At 43.6% G+C, this 18,539-nt stretch overlaps 1 protein-coding gene across 1 annotated transcript; it reads right to left on the reverse strand.

The window, feature by feature from the left end:
* Positions 1-5,020: 5,020 nt before the first annotated feature.
* Positions 5,021-17,902, reverse strand: LOC108888062 (arf-GAP domain and FG repeat-containing protein 1; the record flags this gene model as incomplete). Its single annotated transcript, XM_051067200.1, is given in 13 exon segments — positions 5,021-6,134; positions 6,323-6,393; positions 7,257-7,376; positions 8,707-8,799; positions 9,012-9,055; positions 9,184-9,256; positions 10,390-10,635; positions 12,644-12,676; positions 14,315-14,419; positions 14,512-14,632; positions 15,037-15,225; positions 16,272-16,409; positions 17,809-17,902. Coding segments are annotated over 13 exon segments (1,375 nt in total), but the record flags the coding sequence as incomplete, so codon positions are not given.
* Positions 17,903-18,539: the final 637 nt, after the last annotated feature.

Consider the following 18,539-nt stretch of genomic DNA (forward strand, 5'->3'; position numbering starts at 1 on the left):
CGCTCACTTTCCTGCGAGCCGAGGAATCTCTTGCTGTGCAGACTTAAATTATTCCAAACTTCAACCCAAAATCTGCAGCTGAGGCGCGCTGCTGACAACTTCACCCCCTGTAGCAACTCACAGAGCTTAAAAGGAGGCCATATGAGCAGCCACACAGGTGTCAAATTGAGGGAGTGGTCCTCTGGAAACTATGTGAGACAGACAGTGCAGCATCTCTTGGCTCTGTGCACCTTTAGCTTTGCCCTGTTCTGCGCCTGCAGGGACAAGCCGAAGACAGATACTTCACTGCACTGGCAGCGGCAGAGGAGCAACAGTGTGTGTGTGTGTGTGTGTGTGTATAGGGAAAGACAGGCGGTGAGGATGGGTGAGGGGGTGTTCAATCAACATACAGACACGGGGACTTGAAACCGTGTATGAGCTGCACATACCAGAGGAGGGTTATTACAGGCAGGAATCTGATGGCGTTCAACGTCAGTGTGTCTTTAAGCTATTTTCGCACATGCAGGTTTAGTGCAGCAATTGGCCGTGACCTACAACTCCCCCTCTCTTACAAAACTCTCTCAAGCCTGGGTCATGTGTGTGTGAGTGTGTGTTTTCATGTGGCTTTTTTTTTTTTTTTTCCTGTGTGTAGGAACAGAAACAGTGTATGAGCTGCAGCACATACCACAAGAAAATGCCTGCCAGCGTGCGAGTTTACACAGCAGCCGGCCACAGTCCTTTGTCATTGTCAGCGAGGGTGATTTACAGGAGAAACCCAACACTTGAAGCAACTAAAGGGAGACGAGAAGGAGAGGAGAAGCCCGAAAAGTGCAGCGCAGCACCGAGGAACCAGATCTGTAATTTCAAAGACAGCCCCTCCAAGTTCCTTCACCTGCCGAGCTGCCACCTGTGAAACCAAGATTTCTCGTGCAGCTGACCTTTGTGGCAACAAGCGCTTAGCAACCGGATCCTGGTTGGAAATCAGGCAAAAGTTTTTGCTGCAGACTGTTTTCTCACAACTCCCCCAGGGCTTGCATCTCCGCTCCAACATCTGTCTATTCACTTCTCCCATCTCGCGGAAACTCGTCAAATACTTTGGGAGGAGTGGGCTTGTACACACACACACACACAAACACAGCCACAGTTGTGCTAAAGCAGCAGGGGCGGGGGGGTGGGGGGCACAATGTTGACACCAATTCTAAATCTGCAGGGTTACACTAGATTCTCCCTAATGCACCTACTGGCAGCCCATGCTGCTTCTTTTGGAGCTTATAAATCAGCCCCCTCCTCCTCCTCACTTAAAACAACTTGCTCTCTGTGGCTGCAAATGAAAACTGGAATATTAAATAATATCAGGATCAGCGCGGATGCGGGTTGGCCTGGTTTTCTCTCCTCTGGTGTGTTTTACCCCCCCCCCAAACACCCTAACACTCCACCATCACTCATTCAGCTGCTTTATGTAACAGAGCGACAGGTCGTGCTTAAGGAGAAGCACCTTGAACTGCAATCTCCAGTTTGCCAAGATTGCGTCATGTGTCCCTTGTGGCCTGTCTGGTCTCTCACAGAGAGGGGGGGGTTGAACAGGTGATTCGAAGTTGCTGTTGGTCACCACTGCTGCTCCCACAGCTGTGTTTACACAGCGGCTGATAGACACCATTTGAGAAATAAGATCTACATGGGTGACTTTATGGGCTGGTTGGGGCCAGCATTAGACAAATCCTCTGCAGGGGAAGCTTGATGTCAGCTGATCACTAATCAATCAGGAAACAAATATTAACATTTAATGAATGGTGTTTCTCTGGGACCAGTTTTAGGACATTTTCCTCCTGTTCTGGGATCAATGCCTGATGTAATATTGCAGACTCAGCAGAAAAAGCATGGGCAGGCAAAGTAAACAACACGAGGGCAGGGTGGTGTTTGAGCAGTTGACTTGGGTAAGACACACACACACACACACACATACACACAGAGCTTGTGAGGGCCCCACAGAGAAGAAACCCAGCAAGTCTGGGAACAAACATCCAGCCTGACACCAGTATGATAAGGACTGCAGAGGAGGACAGGCTCCATGTTTACACACACTCCTGTCACAGACCGTCTGTAAACACCTCCAACCTGGTTTAAAAAGTGTGAAAATGGACGCCGCCCTGACTGAAATCCAAACTGTTTGAAAGGACAGTCACTTATGCAAACTTTATTTTTTATTTATTTATCCCTGCACAGCACCCAAAACACTGAGATGAAACATGTCTCGTGCGCTTCTGCTCCTCTCTGCAGACGCTGCCACGTTTCTCCTCTCATGCAGAGCCTCGTACACCAGTGTGTGTGTGTGTGCATGCAGGAGAGCGTGCATGCATGCGTGTGTGTGTGTGTGTGTGTGTGTGTGTGTTTGACTTTTGCCTACTTTTGCACTGCAGGTCCACCATGGCCTGGTACCACTCGTCCTGGTCCGCCTCGTTCTCCGCGGCGATGGCGAAACTCTCGGCCCGCGTGTACAGCACGATCATGTGCTTGTTCTTGGAGTCGGCCCGCTTGTTGATGTTGAAGCACGTCTCCAGCGCCACCGCTTTCTTCGGGACGGGGGCCTTGCCGCGGAATTTCTTCTCGCTCTCGTAGTACTCCAGGCGGGCCGGGCCGCGCTCCGAGGCGGCGCGGAGCACGAAGTACCGCCGGTGCATGGACTTCTGCTTGCGGAGGTAGCCGCTCTTCCGCACGTCCTCGCAGCTGTGGTGGTGCTGCTGCTCGCTCGCTTGGTTGTCCATGACACCCGCTCTTCTTCTCCTTGAATTCCCACGGAACGCAAACGCAACTTCTCTCCTCTTTTAACAATTTCTCTCGGTGTATTTGTGGAAGTTTTAGCGAGGTAATTCAAACATCCCCCGGCTCCGCTCCCCTCCCTCTCTCCCACATCAACGCAGGCATGTGAGAGGGGAGGTTTGGGTGACTGCCGCTGCTGCTGCTGCGAGTCCCGGAGGTCAAACTTGCACCAGGGGGGTTTTATTTGAGGCTGCAGCTCTCGCTAGTCCCCCTCTTCTTTCGGTTGTTTTCTCTCTCCCGCGAACGGACCAGTGCAAGTTTTCCAGGCGCACGCGGACGAGCACATGCGGCGAAGCTTCGCGCGGAGCTCCCCCTACTCTCCACTACTACTACTACTGCCAGTGTTTCCAAGCGCTGTCTGAGCGGTTTAATCCCATTTACTGCACATCACAGAGTACAGAGGCCGTCCTGCTGCACGCTGTGTGCACCCTTCAGTCTGCCTGTCTGTCTGTCTGTCCCCCCACCCTCCAGCCTGCCCTGCTCGGCTCCGGTCTCGTTGCCGTGGTGTGGAGAGCAGCAGCGGAGCAGCTACCGTGGAGCGGGACTGTCACTCACCGCTGTACTAGTACTCTGGAACACGGTGCGTTCACGGACTCAGCCCCGAGCTCCGACAGCGCAGCTCCCAACCACGCGAATCAACATTTTTTTGTGCATTCCGGTGCTTCTCAGTAGTGATGAAGAATTTTATCAATACAGGCGGGAAATGGCGACAGGAAAGTAAATATAAAAGAAAAAAAGAGAAAATTTTCGCAATTAAAAACATAAATTATTAAAAACTTCACTGAACTGAAACTAAAAACTAGATACATACATACATTAGAACAACTAGTGGTATACTGTATTTATTATTAATAATATATACAGGTATGAAAACTATAGTAATGAATGTACAGACATGTAATAAACAGGTGAGTATACTACAGATATAACAGTAAGATATTGGATAACAACAAAAAACAAAACTATTTAAGTGATGTTTTGTTTATTAAAATTGTATGAAAAATCCCTATGACTGTTTTTTGTGAACTCTCCCCAAAAAGCAGAACTGTCTCTGCTTCCTCTAAGTTATTTATGGACTGATCTGTAAGAGAGCCTCATGTTGGGCCCCTCTGCCCATTATGTGCCTCAAAGTTAATGCACACAGCTGACAAAGTATTGCAATGTATCACAGTGTACTGTGGCTTTTCAGTTCCATTTCTTTTATGTCTTATTTCATATATTTCATCCTAAATGTTTAAATGAAAACTGTCATTTTCTTTTTTTGCTTTTCTTGTGCTGCTATAACGTGAATTTTCATATTCATTACATTTTTTTTTTTATCGCACCTTAAAACCGTTTATCTGAGGCTCACTCAATCAACTGCCAGTATTCCCCACAGCACTTGAACGCAGCGACAGCTCCAGTGTGTGTGTGGAGTAAGATTTCAGTGTTGGCACTTCCATGAGTCCATCCTGTTCTATTTATTGTAGAAATCCCCTTCTGTCCCGTCTTAATATGTTGATTTAAACACACATTTTTAACAACACCCTGAACATTCTGCCATACAAACACCTACTACACAATATCCTTCATTAACTCTGTGATATTTTGCATAAAAATATCAAAAATCAAGAGGCACACTGAACTCATTTGGTTCCATTTGAACACAGTGATACTGGTGCGATTATTGATTCTTGTGAATGTCTGATAAACAGCAGATTAAGCTGCTGTAAATGGATAAATGTAGAATTTACAGACGTGTTATTTGTGCCGCTCAGACTGTCTGTGAGCACAGTGTGTTTTTATCTGTCTAGACTGTCTGGCTGAGCAGCGAAACCTCCATCCCTCAGTGTTGTGAAGCTTGAAAAAATACCTATAAAGCTGATTACAGACATGCATTCTTTAGTTTTGGATTTAAAACTGGATTTCACGGCTATAAATGATTTAAATGAGTCTAATAATAGTCATTCTGATAGCTTTTAAGGGCTTCTATCTTTGTACTGTATGCTTATGCAGTATGTATGTTGTTATGCAATATGCATCCAAAAGTAACCTTGTGCACGAGGTCAGAGAAAAGTGGATACCATGCGCCCCCTGCTGTTTTAAGAAGTAACAACAGCTACTAAAAACAAGTTTATATCACCCAGAAAAAATATATTCTCAATTCCATTTTTGTTGATTATTTTTACACGTTCACATATAAATAAACCAGAAAACACCCAAAGAAACACCCAGAGTCAAAGAGTTTTAAGAAGCAACAAACTGATTTTATGAACATGAATACTTGTCATTACAAAGACGTTGTTACATGAATTTCTTCTCTTTTTTCTCCTTTTTTTTGGCAAAATAAAGGAATTTAAACTTCCATGTCAACCGAAAACAAACAAACAAAAAAAACAGCGAGAGAACATTTTGGTCCGGCACATGGAGCGATGAAGTTATCATACACATTTACGTTAAGTTGTTCTGAAATTGCTTTTACATTCAGTAGCATCTCCTTTTAGCCCTCTAAGCGCATGCAGCCTGAGAGTGGAAAACATAGATTATCCTTCAGAAAAAAAAGGAAAACCCTGACGATAAAACGGTGACAAATGCAGACACACGTAAACCCATTACAGAGAAAAGCCTGTGTTATCTTTCGACGCTAATTCACATGCATCAGGAGGCTGTTAAGGCGGTTATAACCATCTGTAGAAACTCATGATGCAGGGTCAGAGTCTCGACTGGCTTTTCCTTTGGACGACTGAGACTTTTAAAGCAGAGGACGACACTGATGTGTTTACTGGCGGGCTGGTTTTTTGCACTTTTTTAGCAGGAGATGAAAGCAAAGTAGCAGCAGCAGCGACGTGTGTAATATATGTGTGCATTAAGTGTGTGTGTGTGGTTTTTTTTTCTGCAAAAAATCATAAGAGGCGTCGTTTTTACTCGTGACTCCCACAGAGCCCTGAGGTGGCGTCTAACTGGCACACACAAACACCTTTTGACGTTTTGTCTCGTGGTACAAACACGGCAGGCTAACACTCCCAAACACACACACACACACACACACATTAGTTATAATTACATTCACACATTTTTTTTTCCTCCACAAACACGTAAACACAGACAGAGAGGAGGGGGAGGAGGGGGAGTGGGAGGGTCAAACCCTCTCCTCAGAGGGGTGAAAATACTCCAGAGGCATTGAAATGGCAGCGACTCCTCAAGTTCACTTCTCCCTCGGGTTCCCAGAGATGGACGGGGTTGGGTGAAGTAAGGAGAAGTGAGGGAGGGGAGGGGAGGGGCGGCGGCGGCGGTGGTGGTGGTGGTGGGGGTCAGATGAAAGGGTTTCGCGACGTCCCTCGACTGGGGTAAACATTCCCCTGAGAGACAAGAGAGGCAGGGTGAGAACGAGCAGCGAAGCCTTTACTTCACTTCCTGTAGTTTGCAGAAAAAGAGAACTTGCAAAAAATACCAATTAGCCCCCCCCCCTTCCCATTTTATCCCCCTGAAGTGCACTGGGTGACACTTGTTTGCCCGGGGCAGCAGTGAAACTGAACAGCGTACTCACGGTAAACGGGTTCACCGACATCGGCCGGGGGACTTTGGGCTGAGAGTCGGACGCAGGGAAGGAGGCAAAACCTGCAGCGTGACCAAGTAACACGACAGAGAGAGAGAGAGAAAAAACATGTTCAGTGGTGTGAAGACGGCTCTGAAAGCAGACACCGCAGATGAGAACAGCAGCAGCAGCAGCTCTGGTCTGTGCTGGGTGTGAATTGGTATTCTCAGACTGTTGCTGCTGGTCACTGTTGAAATAATGACACATTTGCAGCGTGTTGGTGCCTCTCAGCCTCTCAGTGTTTGATCTGCCAGTGCCACAGTATGAGTGCAGGTTTTACGTTAAAGGTGTGGATGTCATTTTTTAATTATGTGCAGTGTGCATAAAAATAATCATAGTGTGGCCCCTAATATCTACATGACTTCTGTGTTGTGTTCAGGTACACTGTTAGCCTCAGTCATAGGTAGATTTATTGTAATGGTGTCCTGGAGGATTAAAGGCTTTGTTTGCAATGTGATACAGGTTTATTTCTGATCATGTGATGATTTAAGGAGCTATAATTTCTAATAAAAATCTCTGGTTACTTCCAGTGGTTGGATGATTATAGTTGTCTCAGAGCGGAGACTTTTTGTGGTGGACTTCATTTGTAGAGCTCAGGAGAGAGGACAAAGTTCTTAGTTTGTAATGTAGGCCAGTGTTAGAGGCTGTGTTCAAATATGACAAATGTTTCTGCACTTCAACAGTATTTTTTGGTGATTTTTTTGGTGCTATTTAATTTTGTTATTCTCCTTATTCTGAATTAGGGATGCAGCTAACAGTCATTTGCAAACTGACACAATCTCCAGAAAGCTGTGCTACTGAAATTAAACCATCAGAAGTTCCAGACCAACACCCACACTAAACATTAGACTGATGGAAATAATTCTAATCATAAAACAAAAGTTACCGTTGGCTTCCTGGTTACTGGCTGACTCATGAGGAAATGCATTCTGGGTGGCGGGCGCTGGGAAGGAGGCGGACGGAGGGAACACAGAGGTGGGCGAGGTGACAAACGCACTGGAGTCACCTGGAGAGAAGATACACCCACACATCGTGACACATCAGACACATAATTAATCCATGTAGAGGAAACAGTTGTTCGCTGGTATTAACTCACAGAGCTGTATCTCATACATACTGTAGAGTCCACAGGCGACATGAAGCTGTAAAATGTAAACTGAATACATCAATACATAACATGGTTGTATAATTAAAACAGAGCTGATAGAAAGCACAGAGCTGCTCAGAGGTGTTATATTGAACTGTACGACTGACTGCTGCTCATGTGCTGCTCTGTATTTCTGTTCTTCCTAGGGGTTTGTAATTCTTCTATTTTAGAAAAACTTTTGTCTCTGTATTTATGTTTTTTGTATTTTCTTTCTCACAATTATTTTCTCTTTTCCTCCTTCCTTGCGCTCAGTATCATCATCTGATTGTATTAGTGCTGAAGTGTTTTGTTTACATCCTTGAGCTGAAGAAATGTTTCTTTTAAGGGATTTTTACAGACATGGTTTGTTGAAATATTAGATTTTCCTGTCAAAGAATAATAAATATATGCTCACAAAGCATAATAAGTTTTTTACTTTTCCCTTAAACGTGCTATATGTACGTTTTGCTATTGCTACATAGCTAACATTAGCATTAACAGCTGTTTATTTACTAGTCTCTAAGAAACATTGTGAGATCGGCATCAAACTTCATTCTCTTACTCATCAAGAGCTCCAGCAGTGGAAGGGAAGGCCGATGTTGTTTTTCTTCCATCACTTCTTTTCTTCTACTTAAGTTAGCATGCTAACCAGCTAGCTTCGGCTGTCCCATCTTGTAATACCAGTTTGTGATAGTGTGTCACTGTAGCATCCAGTCTGCCCTCAGTCCAACATGAGAGGATGAAGAGGTAGCGCTGCCCAGAGGACATATTCTAACCTCTTGTAAACACTGAACTGGCCGAGGCTCTTGGTGAGCAAACAGCTATTAATGCTAATGTTGGCTATGTAGCGATAGCAAAAACTTACATAAAGCACCTTTAACCTCAAGTCAGTTGGTATAAAAAATATAATCTTCAAAATATGAACACTTTCTCTGGACAGATCAGAAGCCACAGAGTCAAATACAATCTTTTTTGCAAATAAATTGAAGATTAATCTGTATTTTAAAAATAATAAGGAAAGAATTTCTACAGAATCTGAGGATGATGAGATAATAACGTTAACATATTCATTTTCATCTTTTCAAAGAGTTAAAGTATAAAATGGGTAAAAGCCTTCAAGAAAAGAAGTGTATTGATGTTTCCTTATCTTAAAAACCTTCAGAAAGAAGGAGCAGTTAAATGTCTGAAGGACCATGAACATGTTTCTCACCTCCTGAGGCATTGCTGAAGGGGTTACTGGGGGAGAGGGCAACAGGCTGCTGGGAGGCAGAGCTGGAGCTGGAACTGAATGGGTTGGGGAAATCTGAGACACACAAGGGGGGAAAGACGGGGGAGATAATTCACAGTGTGTGGGGTTAACAGGGTACATTCCTGCCTATTCAAACCAACACTGCTCTGAGTCACACAGATGCATCCTAATTAGAGGTGTTGGACGGCTTTAAAGATGAAGGAGCTGGATGTAAATACAGAGCAGGTTAGCAGGGAGGATCAATGCTGTCCGTGTTCGGTACCTACTTGCAAAGGTTTGGGAGCTGGAGACCGTATCGACACCGGGGGAACTGGAGAAAAGTAGAAAAATGGAGGATCGATCAGAATATGACCTTTATAGAGCTCCACACGTAGAAGATTTATAAATCTGACATGTTAAACCACAAAATTCTTTTTACAAGATTAGATTTTTCTCTACCTGGCAGGAGTAGAGCTGGATGAAAGCCTGCTGCCAAAGATGGCGCTGTACTGCGGAGGACCACCAGGTGGCGCTGCAAACAAGCATTTCGCACAGACCATAACTTCACCCCACGGCTTTAATGAGCGTTAATTCAAGTGTTACTATCGTCTTAAAGTGTGAGCAAAAAAACAAATCTCGCACAGTTGATCTTAAGCATGTAAGTCATCAGAGAACAAAAGCATTACAAATAAAATGAATAAAATATGGTCTCCGTGTTCAGCTTGACATGAATCAAAGTGAGCTGGGGCAGAAAATCAATAACCTCCTTACTCTGCCAGGCAGGGGGAGGCTGTGATGAAGGTGGAAAACATCAAAGCTTTTTGTAGAGAGCTCCAGGGCCTTCTCACATGAATCCTACGCGTTAAACCGGTCGTCTTGGTTATTAGACAAATACGGCTGATTTTTCAGCGAATCAACGAGGTGCCTTGAATCAGACTGTGCATGATCCCGAGCAAACACAATGAGTGTAATTCATCTGCTAAGAGCCTTGGCATTTGGAGTAAGGATGTTATGCAACCTTGTTGAGCTGGCCGTGACAATCTATATCACACGCACACCCGAGCTCTCCCTCTGCCTCTATATCTGTCTATCGCACAGTGGTAGAAGGAGCACTCAGGTCCTTTAGTCAAATAAAAGTAGCAATAAAACAATGTGAAAATACTCCATTATAAGTAACAGTGCTGCTATCAAAATCCTACTCTGTGTCAGTAAAAGTAGCTGCAGAACCAGTATTCAAAAGTACTGGTTGTGCAGAATAATGGCCCTTATGACTGATCTATTATTATCAAATACATTATTAAACAGTTAATATTGATCATCAAAATGTTGTACTGCTGTAGATGGTTGAGGTGGAGGCAGTTTTAAATACTTCATACACAGCTTTGTAGTTTACTTCAAGGGGGTTGAGAGGTGATTAATGAGGCAGAAAAAAGAAATTATTTTCTGCTGCAGAAATTAGTTTAAAAAAAAAAATCTTTCTGATTCTTTCCTTTGTAATGAAATACTGGAGAATTTTAGCCTTTCGGGTTTCCAGAAGTTAGTTCAATGAAACCATCTGAGAAGTTTAGAGGGGAAATGTCTGTTTAGTGGAATAGATAACAACTCCTGGACGTCACATGAACATAAAAAGCATCTACTCAGTAATCATCACAAACAGTTTCCTACCTGTGGTCGACGATGTTTCAGAGAAGACGCTGTCCAGGTGGGACACAGCAGCGTACCTGTCCTGGGCGTTGGAGCTGCTGATCGGTGGCGTCGTCTGGCCGACGCTGGCAGGCTGCTGCTGCTGCTGGGACAGAGACTGGGGCAGAGGCTGTGGCTGAGGATGGCTCAGACCTCCAAAGTCCACGCTGAGAGACTTAGGAAAGGCCCTGAAGGGCCCCGTGGCCCCCGAGGCCGATACTGTGCGACCTGAGAGCGAGAACACAAGACTGAGGCTCAGTGCAAAGGCGGCAGATAAAAGTTGAGAGGTTCTACTAATGCATTCGAGAGAAATTCACAACATGAGTTTTTAAAGCTACAGGGCCAAAGTCCTCTTATTCCTAAGCAATTCTGTGAGATAAAAAAAATTGTTGGGTTGCAAATCCCCAAAGTGTCTGAAGGGCTGAGCAAATTTCAGTTATACTTAATTTTAGTCATAGTGTTCAGAAAATGGTTTCTATTGAAACCAAAGCAAAGAGACAAATATAAAATGTTCTTTCTTTTATGGAAACAGCAGTTGAGGAAACAATCTCTTGAAGATCATGGACATTATAGATGCAATGAACAGAACAGACTGTTTCTTCAGCTGCTGTCTGAATGAACACTGAAGACAAATGGAGAAAACAGTCTGACCACAAGGTCCATTTAGTAGCAGTGTCTGCAGCTTTCAGTCATTTCACATGATCATCATCAATAAGTGGAGTCATGGAATTGTAGATGATTTACATTTTTGTGTGAGTGCTCAAAAGACATCTTGTCCATTTGGCATAAAAACTGAGGTTCAAAGACCCTGGAAAGAGTTGCAGTCGAGAAAACAATCTCATACAAAGGTCCATTTAGTAGTTGTCCTGGAGTCTTTGATCACCTTAGCTTTCACACCAATGTGGACGAGAGGGCCTGAAGATGCTCAGAGAAAAACTGAAAAAAAATGTGAACATCTACAACTCCACGAGAACTGGGCGAACTGCATCCTCTAAGGAAGTTCATGTGATATGATCAAAAGTTCCAGAACAGCTACTCACATTTTTGTCAAAAGATAAAAACTATTTAAGGAATATTTTTGTTTTATCATCCTAAATCAAGATGAATTAATATTAGTCTGATTTTATGCTGGCACTTAGTGTTACATATAACATAGAAAAAACATTATTTATATGTACATACACGATAAAAAGAAAGTCATAAGCCAAAGCCTTAACTCAAACCACATAAAACATCTACATCTAAAATCAAGTAATCTATCTCATGCTGCAATAACATTTTCATGCTATGAGGCTTGTCAAAGGCAGGATTAGCTTGACATAACAAGTAGCATTTACTGTCAACATGGTTAAGCATTAACAAAAAAATCGAAAGGCAGAGCAGCAAACAAACAAGTTCTTGGATAGTTTTCAAAGCACCAAACAAAAAACATGTTAGACGGTAACAAAGGCAGTAAATTATGATTAACATCTTTCCAGGTAGCAAGCTTTCCACAAACATTAGCCACAGAGCATGCTAGTATAATGTTAGCGTGGGGATACAGCTTGTTTTCCTCTGTCAGCTGAGGAGTCAGTGACACAGACCAGACTAGACTTGATCTGTTACAGATCATCAGAAGATATAAAGCATGCAGGAGTCAAGCTGCATGTTTCTGGGGTATGATCATATGCTCCGGGAGAGTTTGGCCTATCACAGCTTATCTTTGCGTACATACCTGAACTTCCTAGAATATTTGTTTGGATGTTAATGTGCGTTGTGGGATTACAGCTGTGCCCTACATAGTTTTTAAGTGCTTCAACACCAACGTGGAGGGAAATATCAGCGGCCCTCTGCTGACGGGGGCAGCAGCAGCTACGTCCTAAAAATAGCATTACTTTAAACTTGTTCTTTTTCCTCTGAGGGAACAGTATGTGTGTGTGTGTCTCTCCTTGACCCTCTCAGCCTTCAGATCTCGGCTTTGAAGTGGGAAACCTGACTGATGAAGAAAAATATCGACCCCAATTGCAGCATGTGACACTGGCCAGCCCTGACTCGGGGTGGCTAAATGAATATAGAGTGCTGTGTCTTTTCTCAAACTGCTCTGAAACAAAGTCAAATTCACATGCATGTGAGTCATGGTCAGCGTCTGCACGTCCCACAGATTGGCCATCTATTATGAATGATACAGCATGAAAAAGCGTATTGATCCCAGCCATTCAGCACACACTCAAATGCATCGGCTGGTGCCGTGTCTTACCTAAAGTGAAGTGGTTTTTGAAAGAGCTACTGGCTACGAGGTTGGGGAAGAGAGGAGAGCGAGATAAGACAAAGACAGAAGAGGAAGAGGGTTAAATAGAGGGAGGAGAGGAGAAAGTGTCACTGACGTCATATTGAAACTATCATCCCTCTGTCATCTGTGGTCAGCTAAGCAGTCTGTTGAATTTTGCTCTTCGTGAAAAGCAGCCCAGAACGCCAAGATGACGACATGGACCCACACAATATGGTGAAAAACATTGTCAAGCTGAAAAATTATGACCGCAGCCGAAGTGCTTCTCTCTCTCTCTGTCCTTCCCAAAGTGACACTGTGTGAGCCAACAGCCACGAGTGGACGACATCATCAGCGAGAATCGATGGAAATATTCAACACGCTGACACTACACGCTGCCAAATTTTCTAGCTAGAGGCCCACAGAGCAGAGTAGAAAAGGGTGTAGTGTCTATTTTTCCAAGACAATCCATGTGGCCTCGTCGCCTTCCTTAACTCACATCAGGGAGCACTAGGAAGAGGAACTGGGTTCAGAAATATAACAAACCTTGTGGCAGTTAGTGGTTAAGTTTAGTACATTCATCATTAATATTCATCAGACGCAGGCTACTACAGTTGATGCCTTATCTAATTAGTAGCAAACAGGCAAATCTCTTGCCAGGAATAGATGAAAGCTGCTTAAAGGGCAAGGCTGGCGTAACATTTCTGCTATTATCAACAAATCTCATGAAGAGATCAAAACCAGCAACATGTTGGTCTCAATACGTTTCAACTTCACTACCCTGTCTGTGACACTCCTACTGGTTACGAATATATACATTCAAAAAAGGCTTAATCATGTTCTGAAACAGCACTACAGTTTTTGGCAAACGTTACTCTGACAAGAAGAAATTGCAGATTTGTTGGGAACTATTTTCAGCGGTGGATGAATACACATTTGGTGATCTCATGAGTGTTAACAGCAACAGAACACATACAGTGTTGTAATACTCTACTATATAAATAAAATTTGACTTGACCTATCAGGATTGAGTCAAAATAAACTACAGTGTTGACTGTAATGAAGGAACATGTCACCCAGTGCAACAGCGAAACTTATCGATGTGTTTTTAATAGTTTTTGGGCGACGATCAAGCTCTGCAGCACAGAGGAATAAGATGTATCAGGCTTTGACTACAATCAGGATTAACACATTGTTGGTTTTGGTCTTTTCATGGAATTCGTTGACAAAACCAAAATACTGGTACAGCAACACATCACTGCAAAACTCATATTAAATCCAATACTGTCACTGATTTCTGATATTTCCCACAGCAACCTAAGACAGCCAGAGATGTTATGAAATAGCTATGACAGTATAATCATCTCACAGGCTATATTACCATCATATCAACCCTGAACACACCTGAGGCTGCAGCCTTCTCTATATTTAGCACATACATTGATACATACTTTACAGTCATTTGAAACAACCTCACACGCACCACCCAAGGCTCAACCAGGGAGAGGTATAAGACTTTTCTGGACAAATATCCATCAGTGTGCATATATATCATACTACTCATTACATGCTATGTATTGATTTGTGTGGTTTATCTGTGATCAAAGCATTTATGCGCATGTTATATTGATAAGAAAACAAAGCTTCCAGTGGGGGACACACCTGATGGTCGTGGGAGGGCGGGGAAGGAGGGGGCGTGGCTCTGAGCTCCCAGCGCTGACGACAGGGAGCCTGGCCGCTGTCTCTCTATCCCGCACAGGGTGGGATCTGTGTTGGAAAGAGGCGACAGATGCAGTGAGGGAATCGATCAGATTTTAGTCCAGAAATATCCATTCCTCCGATAAAGATCAACCTCCGACCTTTCAGAGGGGGGTCTCTGAAGCTCTGGGAGCGCGACGGCCGAGCGGTGAACACGTCCGTCCGCATGTCGGCAGGCGAGATCGCAGGCGCTCGATCCCATGACGGCAGCTGGGACTGAGACTAGAGGACAAGAGACGGGAAGAAAGAGAAAGAAGCAGGTGGTAGGTGGAGAGAGAGACACAAAGGCTGAAGAAGTGAAGTCTCTTTCATGCTTTCTCAATAATTCATAAGCAGCAGCTTTGATGTCGAGGCTACCTGGCCTTCTTACTGTCCGACCCATCAGTCTCTGTCTCTCTGCTGCAGCGTGGAAAGTGGATTCAGGTCGTTTCTTCACCTTCTAGTCTCATTTTCTTTTTTGGCAACTCTGTGAACTACTTGTCTCCCTTCACTTCCTCTTTTTCTACCACACCCACCCACTTTCTCTCTTGAATCCTCACCGTCACACTTTCACTCCCCTCACTTTTATCTCGAAGCACTCTCTCAAACCATTATGTGCACAATTAGGGTGCATTAAGCCTCTTTACCAGTGGCCTTGTGGCTCTGGCGTTGTGGGGCAGGTTATGGGTGGGGGCCTGGCTCGCTAAGGGACCGTGGGAAGGGGGCACGGCCTGGACCCCAGGACTCCAAGGACCCTCCACATCCCTGCGGTTCTTACTTTTGGAAAAATGCCTGCAAAAGACGGAGCATGAAGTATAAAAAGCACAATTAATACTCTAATTATCAAACATCACGACTAAGAATATTTCCAGGGCTTGAAGCGAAACCCAAAACAGGAACTATTTTTTCATTCATACACTAAAAGCAGTTATTATCCTTGAGCTAAAATTCCTGAGGCGGAGTCTCCATTTCAAACTGTAGATGTCTAATTTTGGAACAAACAGTTGTTGTTTGGGTCTAATTCTGCCCTGTTACACCCTTTCACTTCTAGAACTGAAAAAATATCACATGTTGTCCATTCATTGATTAGCCCATGGAAAGAAAATGAATCTGTAAGATTTTTTCCAAAGCCATGCTAGTGGTTCTGTGAAACTGTACTGTGGCATGGCGGTGCAATGAGCTAAATGCTAAAATCAGCATGCTAACATGCTCACATCAACAAACTTCCAAACAGTAAAGCCCTCTGAGATGCTGGTGTAATGCTACATCGGAATAATGGGAGGAACAGGAAAAACAACACTTATCCCAACTTTGGGGTAAGTGGTTAGCCTTAATGCTAAAATTAAAGCTAACCACTATAGTGTAGTCCCACCAGATAAATAGACCAAATTAGCTTCTTTTTTGTGAAATGTATTTGTAGCAGCTTGTTCCCAAATGAAACCAGACACAAGCAAACAGTGTGGAGCTCCTATAAAATTAGCTGGATTGTTTAAGTGTTTACATTGGATTTTATTTTGATGTAGTGCTTGTTGACGTGTCTGTGGTTCTTTTCACCGAGTGGGAGATATTTTCAGGGACAGAAATTCCAGATATCTCTGACTCGGTCTAGTTACAGGTCGGAGGCTGACATGAATTCATCCGACACCTGTCAACACATTTCTCTAAATCACTAGAGGAAATGTCAGGGGGAGCAGCAAGTCATAAAGATTTATTCTCTGGGGACCATGAAGGTAGCAAATTTTATGGCAGTTCAGAAGTGGAGATATTCAGTATGGATTAAAGTTTCTATCCCTTTATTATAATTTCTCAACTTATTATTCAATTCAGTTATTCCCTATTCACCTCTACGCCTGCGCTCCTGACTGGTTACATCATGTTTTACCGCAGATGAATCAAAATCCTCACCATTTTTCTTTTCATATTTGTCCTGGAGGAACTCTTTGAACTTCTGAGAGTCCTTCATGTCGGAGCAGCCGTCCGTCTTTGGGTCAAACACACACAGCCAAGTCCTCCTCCCGACCTGAACACACAGGGAAAACACTTTGTTTACAAAAAAAATCATGCAGCTTTGGCAAGTCGTTCAGCATCAGAGGGGGTTGGGGGGTTGTGTCTAATTGCTGGAGCATAAATCAAACCACAATCACTGCTCTTGTTTGGAATTTAGTCTCTCGCAAACACACAAACAGACTTCCTCATCAGTGATTCATCTCCAGGCGCAAGAGTCAAGAGTGCGGCAAATATTACTGCCTACGAAATCATGACTGACCGGATCACTCTACAGAGGATGATGAGGAGGAAAATCTGGACGATACACACCTCTGCCTCTCCTCACATTATACTTGACTCACACACACACACACACACATATCCTGGCCAAGAGCGAGCTGATAAAAACAGACGGCACTCAATTCGATAGCCTGAAACGCTTCACCCTTCATCTGTGTGATATAAGCCCAGTGCTGGCCTACACCCATGGATCCAGAGTGGGTGCTATGGTTGGGGACTTATTTTCATTTTTTATTGCATGTTTAATAATATTTTACTACATGAAAACATTTACATTTACTACATGTTTGTTTTTAAGTTTTCAAACAGTGGAAATACACTACACATATCTAAAGTTGCCTGTTAAATATACTGCACGGTCACATGACAACTCCAGGTTATCATAGTAACGCAAGCACTAGCTAGCTTGATACTGGATTTTTTAGCCTGATACCAATATCTTACCATTTAAAAGATGCAATAGCAACATATTTACAGGACTCCTCAAACAATTAATTAATAAGAAAATATTTAGATCATAGATTATTGTTTTTTCTTGAGAAAATGACAAATATTTCTTGATTTTAGCCTCTTAGTTGTGAGGGTTTGATTGTTTTTCTTTGTCTTATGTGATAGCAAACTGAATGTTTTTGAATTTAAGACCATTTGTCGGACAAAAAAAGAAAACATAAGCAGATTAGTGATTTGACAAGATGACAAAGATTAGACTTTTGCTTTTTTTGCTAAAATTTATGGCTAAACTATGTACTGAGCAGGACATTTGCCATTGAAGGGGCGCCCTGGTTTAAGGAAAAAGTTTGGGAACTACTGGCCTACACACACACACACACACACACACACACACAGAGTAAGAGAGAGAGAGGAAATAGATCGTGGTTTGGGTGGGACAAACAGAGCTGGTCCTTTTGTTTCTTGGCACTGCCCCGGCAGTAGCATTCTTCTCAAAAAAACCCTTGACCTCAAAGACAGGTTTAGCTGGTAGCCACGAGGGACGTTTCATATTCCATATCAGGACCAGAGAGTTTTTGTTTTTAAAGCTGAACTCGAACCAAAGAAAACAAACAGTGACCTTGGATTCTTTTTGGGGGTTTTTTTGTCTTTGCACCTGAAGCCCCAGGTGGGATGTCACTCACCTCGTTGCCATGGTTCTGCAGGAATTCCACTTCCTGTTGGGAGAAGGTTGTCATGGAGATAGACTTGACTCTATGGGGAGGGTTGAGGCCTCTCCTGGGACACAGAGGAGAGATGGAGGAAGGTATTTAGATTTTAAATAATAATAATAATAATAAGGCAGGAAAAGAAGATATGTGGTCATTCCTGGTCTCTGAGACAAGACGTGAGGATGGAGCAGGTGGCAGAGGAAGTACTCGACACGTGACTGTGAGTTTAAGGGCGATTTGTTGTGAAAAAGGTGCCACACACACACACAAACGCACACACACACACCAGCCTCTTGTGACAGAGGAACTTGTGTTGTTCAGTAACCAGAACCTGTTTTTTGTTCTCCATGCCACAGGGACACAAAGTGGGACACTGTGCAAGATTGCGCAATAAAGTGCTGAAACCGTCTTCCTGAGGAGTGCTGGGACTAGGCTGAAATGCAGAACAAAATGTGACAGCACATACCACACACACACACATACAGTATACACGCCCACACTGGAGAGGAGCCTGGGAGAGAGAGAGAGAGAGGGAGAGGAGAGGAGAGGTAATGTCAAACCTGCACCGTGACGAAATGAAACGTAATTCAGAGCTGGAAAATGACCAACTAGCGGGTCTGTCGTTTATGAAGCTGTTGGAAGACACGCATGAGAGAGAGAGAGAGAGAGAGAGAGAGAGAGAGGTAGACACTGCGTAAATAAAT

Source organism: Lates calcarifer, unplaced genomic scaffold, assembly GCF_001640805.2.
Source record: "Lates calcarifer isolate ASB-BC8 unplaced genomic scaffold, TLL_Latcal_v3 _unitig_1292_quiver_2400, whole genome shotgun sequence".
In the NCBI taxonomy this organism is placed as follows: domain Eukaryota; kingdom Metazoa; phylum Chordata; class Actinopteri; family Centropomidae; genus Lates; species Lates calcarifer.